This window comes from Triticum aestivum, chromosome 7A (assembly GCF_018294505.1).
Source record: "Triticum aestivum cultivar Chinese Spring chromosome 7A, IWGSC CS RefSeq v2.1, whole genome shotgun sequence".
In the NCBI taxonomy this organism is placed as follows: Eukaryota; Viridiplantae; Streptophyta; class Magnoliopsida; order Poales; family Poaceae; genus Triticum; species Triticum aestivum.
Window position 1 is genome coordinate 733,232,078 of NC_057812.1, and position 12,890 is coordinate 733,244,967.

The following is a 12,890-nucleotide window of genomic DNA, read 5'->3' on the forward strand; positions in this document are numbered from 1 at the left end:
GATGTCGCTAATCATCCGGGGCTAGCGCCTGTTACCACTCTTTGTGATTACGTGAGCGATGATGTATAGTTTGAAATGGATGAGGTAGTAGCGCCCTTTATATACGAGCACGAGAAGCCTCTCGTCAAACCCGACCAGCTCTCGCATCTACCAATACATAACTGGTACTTGGGAACCTGCAGTAAGGATGAGACCGACAGTATTTCGCTGGGAATTAAACATGAGCACGACTTCATTGGGTCGACATGATGTACGTTGAATTTGTGGTATTATTTCAGTTATTCAATCAAGACGCTATGGACGAAATTCTCGTGACTTGCTACTGTCTGTAAGTCTCTAGCTCAGCTTGTTCATTGCATGTATATATACTTATCCTGACTGTATATTATGCAGATTGAAGATCGTCGAATGCAAAAGAGGACAAATCTATGACATTGGGTTTATTAGCCCAAATACCGTAAATGAATTTACGGTACAAAACAGAGTCAAAGATACCGAGGAAAACTTGCTAAACACGTTCCTTCAACATCAAAACAAAAGTACTCTTTCCTTACAACTTCAAGTGAGTGTTAATTTCTTGTGCATATTCGATTTCACTTACTCGAGGTTAAGTGTAATTGATGAGTTATGCGTGCACAGCTTCCACTTTATTCTGCTATCCATTAAGCTTGACGCGGGAGTAGTAACTGTTTTAGACTCGAGACGTAAAGAGCCTAAACTGTGGGATGACATGAGTGCAATGCTCCGGAGATAAGTTCAATCATTATCGCACCATATCGGCAACTTTCATTCATTTCCTCATATCAAGTAACCATTTTCTGATATCAAGTAATCGTTTTCTTTGCCGGCCAAGGTTTGGAAAAAGTTCATCGGAATGGTTCCGGGTTTACAGAAGAAGGAGCTGTGATTTACACACCCCCAAACTAAGTAGTACTAGCTAGTTCCGCGCATATCTCATTGATTCTAGTTTCATCAATATGATTATCATGCTTGCTTATCAGTTTGATTAAACTCTATTCTCATAAAGTGGTTATGGCAGGCACCCGAGAATAATTTATATGGATACTACGTTTGCGAGTTCATTCGCCACTCGACCTCTGAGCGGGGCTTATCTGACAAACATGTTGAAGTGCGTAAATAATATTCACAATTTTATTTTATTATCATCAATTGTGTTGAGTTTCATTCATATATATGTATTGACCCCCTTCTTTAAATTAGATCTGGGAGAAGCGGGACGAACTCCAACCACATGATCGCATACGAGCAATTCAAGAGGAATTGGCGGGATTCTTTGTTGACCACATCATACCTAAATACGGAGAATACCATGCGGAATTGCATCATTTTGGGTAGATGATGTCAGGGACCGTAAGAGATTTTATATTGTATATATGTAGTACCGTCGGATAGATATATGAAAAATTGTTATTCGACCAAGCACGGAGAAAGAGAGGTCACTTCTCTCTATATATGTTCATGCCTGATGATCTTGTGTAATTGTTCCTTCATTGCTATATGTAGTAGCTAGCGTCGAGTTGAATGGAAAACATTAAATAAACATAAATCCATAAATATAGAAGAAGTGAAGGGTAAACACAAAAATAAAAGGGAGAAACACAATACAAAAATCCCTAAACCCTCCAAAACCCCTAAAGCCCTCCTTTCAAAAAAAAAATAGCACCTGACACCTGCTGACGCATGGCTGCTTTTTATTCCCGGTCGGTGTTAGCAACCGGGACTAAAGGTCCTCCTTCCTAGGCGCCCCCACATTGGCCACGTGGAGCTCCTTTAGTCCCGGTTCGTAAGCTAATCGGGACTAGAAGTGGTGCGCATTTGTCCCGTTCGTTTTGCCCCGATTGTAGAACCGGGACTAAAGGCGCTCTGAAACCGGGACCAAACCCATGTTTTCTACTAGTGACAGAAGAGCGATTGTGCGAGCATACTGGGTCGTGGACCATGCAGCACACCCATGTGCGCTATACCAGTGCATGATATGTTTGCCCAAAAAAAACAGTGCATGATATATGAGCTATATAGAAATAACAAACCATATATTTCACCCGCAAAAAAAACGACGTATTTCTAGCACATGTACTGTTCTCTATAAAAGTATTTAAATACTTTTTTGTACAACGCACATGAGAACGTATTTCTTGGTGAATTTTACATGCATCTAGTAAGCATCTATAAGTACTTGCGTATTTATTTTCAGTTTATTTTTGAAACTTAAAAAGTTGTTTTTTGAATTTTTGAAAATTCGGGCTCCATGGATCCCGGGAGCAAAAAAATCCACCCTCTCTATATAATTATACATCAATAAGTACTTATGTAGTGTAATATATTATTCAGAAGATTAGAAAAGAAGAAAATAGTTGCTGCTAGGCGGGTTCCTTTCTTGTTGTTCGTGTACACGCTCAGGCGAACGTCACCTTTGTGTTGCTGTACATGTTTCGTGTCCGTGTGTTTGCTCGCAGATCGCGAGGTCCATCGGGTTCCTTCGGGTTCGTGACTTCGTGTTGTGTCGTGTGCTTACTTCACCTTCTCGAAAGTGACAAGGAAACAACAAGGAGTCGCCTAGCATTTGGGATAAAAGATGTTAGCTTGGAACCCTCCGCAGCTAATATTTTATGTGTCCGCCTGTCCTATCGTGCCATCTTTGATCTCAAACCACCGGTGCTTATAAGCTCAGGCTTGCAGTATGCGCGTAGTAGTTATGCGCAGGTGCATCACCTGACTGAGCCAGATTGATTACAAGTTACTAGAGGCAGCTATATATGGAGCTGGAGAGCAGCACGGTGGACGCGATCACGGAGGCCAGCCTCGACAGGGATAAGCTGCCCGCGGCGCTGCTCCTGTGCGGTGTCCTCGAGGCCGCTGGGGCATTGTGGCTGCTCGTCTACAGGGGTCCCGGCGGCGTCTTCCTCCATCATGGCAGGGTGGTCTTCTACTCCTACTACGCCATTCTCGTTGTCCTAGTGCTCTTCGGGTGCGCAGAGGCCTGGGCTGGTCTCTGGGTGAACCAGCGGCGGTGCGACCGACGAGCAGTCGGGAGAACCGTCGTGTGGTGCTCCATCCCGTCCCTCATCCTCGTTGCGGGCCTCGGAGGCTTTGCGTCCGCCATCCCCAAATAGTTCCCTCCTTTAAACAATTTTTTTTGTATTTTTTGTTGTTTTTGAAAAATAAAATTGTGTGGTAGTACTTACCAAATAGTAATAATTTTGTTCCTAAATTATGTGAGCATGTATGTATTTGTGTGTATATATGGATGATGGAGTGCTTGAATATGAAATGAAATAAAGAGAAATTTATAAAAAAAAATGAAATGATGGGGACCTTCATTTTGTTGTTATTGAGGTTTTTTGCTCGTGGCCATATCCCAGCCCAGCCCAGCCCATGTACACAGACGGACAGGCCTTTCTAGCTCTTAACTCGACGATAACCCATTGGGGCCCAGCCCGTAACAATTTGTATTATATAAAAACCAAGCTGGGGATGAGCTGCCTCCAGTATTTCTATTTGGCATTTTGGCTTTGCTTCCTCCGTCCGTCCGTCCGTCCACTACACCTACACGGCCGGCCGCTTACGAACTGCAAGCTCTCTTCCGCCGATGGAGGCCGCCGGGATCGGGTGGCTAGCGCAAGAGATCCTCTCAAACCCACTGATTGGCAAGCCCCCTGACCCCTGGGTCCGTGAAGCTGGGCTTGAAGTAGAAATCGAGGGGCTTAAGTCTGCAATCAAGGGAGTCCGCTTGGTGGTCTCCGCTGTTGACGGCAGGGAGCTTGGCAACGAGCCAGTGGCTGAATCTCTTGCTGATCTCAAGGAGGTGCTCTATGATGCGGCCAACGTGGTCGACGACCTCGACTACTACAGGCTCAAACAGGGTAAGCCTGCTTACAACCTGCAGATTACTTCAGTTGTGAGTCTCTGTTGCAAAATACAGTTAAATTAGATTCTATCTGAGCTGAGCTCAGTTCTTCAGGTGGTGGTGTAGAAATAGCCGATGCGTCTGTGAAATGTTTTGGTCAGTTCGTACGAGTTAGTGTTCTGTTGGAACGCTTCATGTATGGTGGATCGGAATTAATTTTGGTGTTCTAAATAATCTTATGCTATATTAGTTTACCGAAGGAGTAGAATTTATCGGAGCTTCCTTCTTTAGGTAGTCGTCTAGAAATAGACAATGTCGATGCCGCCTGTGAAATCTAGTGTTGTTCACGCTTTGGTCACTTCATACGAGTTGCTAGCGTTTTGTTGAAATGGTTCATGTTATGTTTAGTTTCCTCCTATGAAGCACCGATACAGCGACACCGGTTCAGCGATACGGGGATACGGCAATTTCCAGAAACATCAATACGGTGAGTATGTATAAATAATTGATAAAATGATCGTGTAATAGATACAAACATAATAGAATGTGTGAGATGAGATCAAAATACTGGCCCATTGGTTACCACCAAGTGAAGATTGGCTTGCTGTCATACCACTCCCAGCAGATGCCATGTCGTATTTCCCTCCCTAGAAGTAGACAGCAGCAGCAAAGTAGCAAAATCAGTCATCAGCAAGCAATTTTATCCCACTAAAATCGAAGTGATAGCCTCCTTTGTGCAGCTATTTCTCTGCGAGCTAGAAGGCATCAAGCACACAGTATAGTAGTAGTACTACGTAAGTACGGAAGCCAGCAAGCAGGCAAGCAAGCACACAATGTGGCGTGCCACCCCAGGCGGTGGAGGCGGCGCTCCGGAGTCGCCCTCGATCCCTAATCCCTGTTGCAGTCGAACATATATAGTGCGAGAGGCGAAGGTTAGGGTTAGTGGTCGCGGGCTATTGGTCCTCGCTCGGGAGCTGCGTCTCTCGCTCGCCGACGTCTCTGTGTCCCGCCATGTGATGAGCGTGTTCCTAGCTGTATCGGCATTTTCTTTTTTGTTTTTAAATAAAAAAGGTACACTTCTGGGATACGAGTATGAGTATCGGAGCCACATCCGAGTATCGGCGCCATCCGGTACAGCGATACAGCAAGTTTTGAAGTATCGATGCTTCATAGGTTTTCCCATGCAAAAGACCTTGGGAGATCAATCTCTTCGAAATTGATGGTGCGCTCAGGAGTCTTGAAGCACTTGCAAAGCTGTGACACGTGAAACACATCGTGCACATTTGCGAAGTTGGACGGAAGGTCAAGTTGATAGGCGAGATCGCCTCTTTTGCCAATGATCTTGAAAGGACCCACGTATCTAGGGGCAAGCTTACTTCACGAGTAAATTGCTCACACCGCTACGTTCAACCGTTTTGCTGGAAGTGGGGCCCACTTGTCAGCATTTCATCCTACCTTCTATCTAGTTCTTCTCACCTCCCTAATTTCTCTCTCTCTCTCTCTCTGTGTCTCCCTCCTGAACCAGCAGCTTGGAGAAGCGCCGCCGCCCATTGCCATGGCACCCGAGCTCCACGAAAGTCACCGCCGTTAGCCCGCCCTCGCTCGGAACCAGCAAGAAACAAGCCGTTGTCGCCTTCCGCACCTCGGATCCGTGCTCCTCCTCTCCAATCCGAGCCCGGATCTGGCAAGAACCAGAACAGGCGGCGGCCCCTGTGGCGATCTGCGCGCCTACTCCTTGCCGTCCCGGCCTACGACCTCCGTAGCGTCGCCGCCGCGCGGCGCGGCCACCGTGAAGATGAAAGGTGCCGGCCTGAGGATGATCTTGTCCGCCACGTTGCGCGGGCAGAGGGAGGAGGAGATGCGCGGAACAAGAACTCAGGACCGGACGAGTTTCGCTGTCCTTCGGCGTTGTTACGGATGCCTGGTGCTGGGGCACCTTGACGGGGCTGGACTGGTTGCACAGCGCTCGGGTGCCTGAGAGAGAGGAGAGAGTGGTGGCAGCTGGGGAGGAATAGGATGGGAGAGGACGGGCGGCGGCGAGGTGGTCCTGTGGTGAAGATAAGGCGAGTAAAAAAAAGATATTTCTTTCTTTTTTCTTCCAATGAGGTGGACCCCATAGGGCTCCACACATGATGACATCGTTCTAAACATCGCCATTACATGTGTGATGTCTCGCGTCAGCCTGACTGGTGGGTTCATCTGTCATATACGCGGTCAACCGAGCCAATCCGCCGATCAATTTTATTTACAGAAAGAAAAATTGTTGTAGACACAGTGTATTCTGCCAAAATAATGTAACCTCGTGTTTTCTGCTAATCTAGCCTTCAATGTAGTGGTTTTATGCAATTTATTCCTTATTTCAATGGATCTATAAAAATTTTCCATGGTTTTGTTTCTAAATGTAAAAGAGCCAGGGAGTTTGAGCTCACATGACCATGCTAACACTTTCCTTTTTTTTTGGCACAGCTACTTGGACATCAGTGGTCGATATTGATATACCATCAACAAGTAGCAGTCGTGGGAGGAGGCAACGGTCCAAGGCATGGGACCATTTTGTGGTTATAAGAGATGATAATGGAAACCCTGTCGAGGCAGAATGTAAATACTGTCACACTGTAGTTCAATGTAAGACTACAAATGGGACAGGGGTTTTGAGCAGGCATATCAAGAGTGCTGGTTGTAGGGCAAGTCGCCAACTGCAAGACCCTTCCTCGAGGTACTTCCTCCGTCCCAAAATTCTTGTCTTAAATTTGTCTAGTTACTAGATACATCCGGGAGTATAATTTACTCCCTCCGTTCCTAAATATAAGTCTTTTTAGATATTTCAAATGGACTATAACATGCAGATGTATGTAGACATATTTTAAAGCATAGATTCACTCATTTTGCTTCGTATGTAGTCATTTGTTGGAATGTCTAAAAAGACTTATATTTAGGAACGGAGGGAGTACAACGTATCAATGTCTCTCTGTTTTTCTTTTGGGGTACGGCCTAATTAATTCATAAAGGCTAGAATTTACTCGTTTCTGTTCTTGGTATTCCTTTATATAGACGATTTGCTTAAGAACCCTTTTTTTTCTTATTGTAGCATAAGCGATGCTACTGGAAATGGTTTTCCTGTTCCAGTTGGTAATTCATCCAGCAGAAAAAGGAGGAGAATTGATGAAGAACCAACACAGGTCACAACAGATAACGCATGCCTGTCGAAGAAGGATGAATATTCCAGCAAGTTACGACAAATAATTAGTCAATTGAAGGGTATCCAAAGGGATATGAGCAAGCTTCTCGACATACTTGGGTTTGACTCTTCTAGAACTACAAATCACCCTCAGAGTACAACCTCGGATCCATGCCGAAGAACATCAAGTCTTGTTCAAAGAAAAATGTACGGGAGAGCGGCAGAGAAGAAATTCATCATCAATTTGATAAGAGAACACAAATCAGCTGCTGGTGTCACTGTTCTTCCTATTGTAGGCATTGGAGGAGTTGGCAAGACATCTCTTGCTCAACTTGTATACAATGATCCAGCAGTGGAAAATCAATTTAACCTCAGGATATGGATTTGGGTGTCTAACATCTTTGATGAAGTGAGACTCACAAGGGAGATGTTAGATTTTGTGTCCGAGGAAACACATCAAGGGCTTTGCAGCTATGCCAAGCTTCAGGAGGTCTTGAAGAATAATATCAAATCGAAGAGGGTTCTACTTGTTTTAGATGATGTCTGGGATGATAGAAATGATAGCCGATGGGACCAGCTATTGGCTCCTTTTGCGTCTGACAGTGCAAACAACAATGTCATAATCATGACAACTAGAAAACCATATATTGCAAAAAGGAGAGGAACGGTTGAACCAATTAAGTTAGGTGCATTGGAAAAACAGGATTTCTGGTTACTGTTTAAAGCATGTGCATTTGGTGATGAGAACTACGAAGAGAAAGAAAGTCTAAGTGACATAGCGCATAAAATGGCACAAAAATTAAAGGGAAACCCATTAGCAGCGCAAACTGCAGGAGCACTATTAAGGGGACATCTTACCGTTGAACATTGGACTAACAATCTGAAAAATGAATACTGGAAATCCCAGAAACTATGTAACGGCATCATGCCAGCTTTGAAGCTTTGCTATGATGAGCTGCCCTACCATTTACAACAGTGTTTTTCATATTGTTCTATATTCCCATATAGTTATCTGTTTCATGCCGAGGAGTTAGTTCGTATGTGGATTTCACAGGGATTTGTGAAGCCTGATTATTCAAGTAGGAGTTTGGTGGAAATGGGATGGTCCTATCTAACTGACTTGGTGAACTTGGGCTTCTTTGAGCAGGTTGAGGAAAATGAAGAAGTCTTCTCTTCAGGCAAACAGGCATCCTATGCCATTAGAGATCTTATGCATGATTTTGCAAGGGTTGTTTCAAGAATGGAGTGTGCAACATTGGATGGTATATGTTGCAATGAAATATCGCCAACTATACACCATTTATCAATTCTAACTGATTATGTATATCATATGGATGATCAAACCAACAATATATCTCGTAGTGAGAAGTTTGAAGAAAAAGTACGAATTGCATTTACATCAGTGAAAAACTTGAGGACATTGGTATTAATTGGGCAGTATGACCCTTTTTTCTTTAAAGTCTTCAAAGAAGTGTTCCAAGACGAAAATCATTTGCGAGTGCTACATTTGTCTGCAACATCTGCTGATTCTCATTCCTTCATGTGTGGTTGGGTAAATCATACACATCTCCGGTATCTAAAACTTGAGGGCGGTCATGTTAAGCTGGGTTCACCTTCTCAAGTTAAGGGCAAGTTTGCGCATCAAATGTTAGATGGTAGGCTTACCTCTTTGCAGATAATTCATCTAGAGAACTGTGGAGGGAGCTGGATACTTCCATGTTTAGAAAGGTTCCCGTTTCTTATAAGGTTGAAGTTGAGCAACATGAGGGAAGTAAGAGAAGTTTCAGTTCCATCTTTGGAGGAGCTAGTTTTAGTTGAGATGCTAGAGTTGGAGAACTGTGTCTGCACTTCTCTGGGAGATATGAACTCAAGTTTAAGGTTACTGGAGATCCGAGGTTGCCCTGCACTCAAGATGTTTGACTTGCTTGAGAAACATCATAGCTTCAAAATGGAGAAAAATACATGGTTGCCCAGTCTTACAAAATTCATAATCTGTGATTGTCCTCACTTGCAAATATTGGCCCCTCTTCGTTCTTTAGCCACATTTTCTGAACTTTTAATCAGCCGAGTTTCAATGTTTCTCACGATCGACGGATATTCCATGGAAACATTCAAAATTAGGCAAAATAGTCTTTTGGGTGATTCTTCTGGTGAGATGAGACTGGATGACAAAATCTTCGCATTCCATAATCTGAGGGACCTCAAACACTTGGAAATAAAAGGCTGTCAGAATCTGGTGTCTATTTCACTAATAAGTTTTTCTCATCTGGTATCTCTAGAGAGTTTGAGCATACACAACTGCACAAAACTCTTCTCTTCAGATATTTTTTCACCGCACACACATGAAGACGTGATAGCTGCAGATTATAATGCCTTGCCATACCTTGAAAGTCTCAGTATTGTTTCATGTGGAATAACGGGGAAATGGTTATCTATGATTCTTCGACATGCGCTGGCTATGAAGGAATTGGTGATAAAGGACTGTCCAAACTTGACAGAGTTGCAGATTGAAGGGGGAGGAAATAGTCGGTCGAATCTTATCCTAGCCTCGGAGGCTTCATCATCAGGATATCTAAATGATTGTTCGGCTTGCTTGGCTCATGATGGATTGTTTTGCGTTCCATTAAATGTTACCTCCTCTCTCAAAAAGATAATTATTTGTGAATGCCCTAGTCTAATATTTGATGGGAGCAGGGAAGGCTTCGCTGCATTTACCTGCCTTGAGTATCTAAAAATTGAGGAATGCCCCGAGTTGTTCTCGTCTTTGGTGCACGGAAGATTGCTCCTCCCGCGATCACTTGAAGAAATTGCAATTGATGAGTATTCCCAGGAAACCCTGCAGCCCTGCTTTCTGAATAACCATACATGCCTCAAACATTTAGCAGTATGTTATAGCGAAAGTTTGAATTCTCTAATGTTGCACTCCTGCACGTCTTTGGAAGATTTAACAATTAGAGCATGCAAATGGCTCGTCACATTACACAGCATGGAATCACTTGGAACCCTCAGGTCTTTGGTATTACATGGAACCTCAAGTTTGGAATTTCTACAGCTGGAATCCTTCACACTGCTGGAAAATCTTCATATTGTAAGATGTACTTCACTCGTCACACTAGAGGGCCTGCTATCCCTCGTGAACCTCAAGCATCTGGTAGTCAAATCCCCTACCACGTTTGGAGAGAGTTATGAGGTAACAGGTGGAATTTTCGCTAGACTGGAAAGTCTTGAAATCGATGATTTGTCTCGCCTTACCAGGTCATTCTACAAGGGCCTCACCTGCCTCCAACGACTACAGCTATATCTTCTGAAAGAGGCGAGACTAACAGATGATCAAGAGATAGCGCTTCTGCTCCACAGGTCCCTGCAACATCTCCAATTTTTCCATTGTCACGATCTCGTAGATCTTCCGGCGGGGCTGCACAGCCTTCCTTCCCTAAAGATGTTGGATATTGAATCCTGCGCAATCTCAGAGCTGCCAAGGGAGGGCCTCCCACCTTCGCTGGAGAAACTGTATATAGGTGGTTGTGATGATCTCGTAGATCTTTCTGCGGGGCTGCACAGCCTTCCTTCCCTCAAGGCATTCGAGATCAGCTATTGTAAGCGCATCTCAGAGCTGCCAAAGGAGGGCCTCCCACCCTCACTGGAAGAGCTGGAGATCAGAGGTTGCTGCAACAAGCTGTCAGAACAATGCAGATTGCTAACAACAAGTAAGCTAAGGGTCAAAATTGATGATCGCTGTGTGAATTGATGACCTTGTAACTTTATAAGGTAGAGTTTACTTCTAAGGGCATTTCTAGCCCATCCCATGTAAAATAGAGGAGTAAGAGTAAACCTTACTGAAGTAATTCAAACTTATTATTAAACTTAAGCTACACTACTCATAGGTCATAGTGGAGGTTGAGCCACTCCTTCCTCGACAGGCCACCGCCGGTGAGACATGGGTCTGGGCCGGTGCCGTCGTCCTCACAGTTGGGGAAGATGCTCCGCCACTCCTCTATGTCGAACTCCTCCTGCTCGCCGCCCTCCTTTCCGCCCTCCTCGCCGCCTTGCACCTTGTCGTCGGAGATGACCATGACCTCCCCGTCATTGTTGGCGAATATCGCCTGCTCCACCTCCACGAGCTCGGGGTGCTGGCGACGGAGGTCCTCCATTTACGCCTCGGCGGCGGCCTACGCCTCATGTCGCTCCCTTGCCTCTCGGTCCACTCGAGCCATCACCGCGCTCACTACACCCGGCATCGGCAGGCCGAGGTGGAACAGCACTGTCCCGAACAGGAAGTTTAGCCTCACCACGGAGCCTTGGAACCGGACTTGCCACTGGTCGTACTCCATTGCCGCGAACTCCGCCATGTGGAACTTGCCGACCCACTTCCTTTAGTGGGTCTACCAGTCGGTTATCTCCGCCACACATGTCCCCCATGCGCGCTGCCACACGCTGAGGTATGTCCTCGGCGGCGGCCGCAACACGGGGAACTCTGGGAAGTTAGTGAACCGGGCGGGGGCGGGCAGATCAGCGAACGGCGTCGGCTCGAAGATGCACCAGTAGATGATGATCCACGAGTGTGGCGGCACGGATCCGCACTGCGGATCAGCGATAGGGACCTCCGGCCACCACGTCCAGCCATTGGGAGGAGAGGGGCCGGCGGGGAATGGCGGGGGGGTGGAGGAGAGGAGGGAGATGAGGGGAAGAGAGGGAGATATTTTTTTACTTATCCGGCGAGCGGTGGAGTAAATATAGGAAAATTCACCGCGGCCAAGTATAATTTTTACTCCACTAATGATTATTAGGGATAGGCTAGGTCATGGTTAGAGGAGTAAAATCGGGATTTTACTCCTCTAAGGGTATGTACAATGGTTGATAAGATAGTCTTATCTTAAGTCTTGCATGTAATTTAGAGATGACAAAAAAAAAATGTCTACAATGGGTCATTTCTTAGTCTTATCTTCAATAACTAGTTGTTCCTAAAAACGTGGTGAGACATATTGTGCTAGGAGATCATCTCTTGTCTCCTCTTAAATAAGAGAAGACAAGTCTTTTCTTACGAGTTCTCTCTCCTTCACCTCATCATTTATTCTACATGTCACTCCTAAGATAGCACCATTGTACATGCCCTAACCAGTTATTGGGGATCGGTTGAAAATGCCCTTAGTTCGACCACAAATCATGTTATTTGTTGAGTTAACACAATAATCTACAATTGTAATTTCTCGAGTTAACATGTCGAGCTAGCCTAGTGTCCTTTGGTGAATCAGAATTTTGTTCATTAGGAGTGTATGCAAGCACCAAAAGTTATTCTCTGCGGTGCTGCTAAATCTCAGTATCTGTGGCTGTGGCATCGCCGCGACCGCTGTTTTCCTTTTATGTTCCTTAGGCTTGTTGAGCTACCTTTGTTTGTGTCGTGTGGTGTGGGTCTTTCTGTTAAACTCGTTGGCTCTAATGGTTTGCTTATATAAAAAGTGGGGTGAAAGTCTTTTTTAGTAATTTCAGTGGACTGAGACTTTGAGTGTTTCAGCCGTTGGATTGTCCCATACCTTCAAGATTCGCGCAGCTAACTGTTTTATCCCAATTCGGCCAGTTAAGGTGTGGGTCCAGCCCACTTTTTTTTGCTATTTCTTGTTTGGTCCCGGCTCTTCTCATTGTGGAGGCATGGTTTTGTGGTTGGCTGGGCAGGTGTCTTGGTTGAGATGACCGGTCGAGTCAGCGTGCAGGGCAATGCTGCCGAACGCGAAAAGTTGCCCGCGGACAAAGATGTCCCCAGTGTTGATGTCGTCTCCGATGATCAGGCGAGCCATCGACCCTTCGGCGATCCGACAACAGAACTCTCGATAGAAGCACCAATATCGG

The 12,890-nt window shown here is 45.2% G+C and overlaps 1 protein-coding gene across 1 annotated transcript; it reads left to right on the forward strand.

Moving 5' to 3' along the window:
* Positions 1-3,610: 3,610 nt before the first annotated feature.
* LOC123153922 (putative disease resistance protein RGA4) lies at positions 3,611-10,794 on the forward strand. The gene is made up of 6 exons (XM_044572797.1): positions 3,611-3,894; positions 6,360-6,584; positions 6,957-7,551; positions 7,621-8,232; positions 8,416-8,461; positions 8,597-10,794. The coding sequence occupies exons 1-6, from the start codon at positions 3,611-3,613 to the stop codon at positions 10,792-10,794; spliced, it is 3,960 nt and encodes a 1,319-aa protein (XP_044428732.1).
* The last annotated feature ends 2,096 nt before the right edge of the window (positions 10,795-12,890 follow it).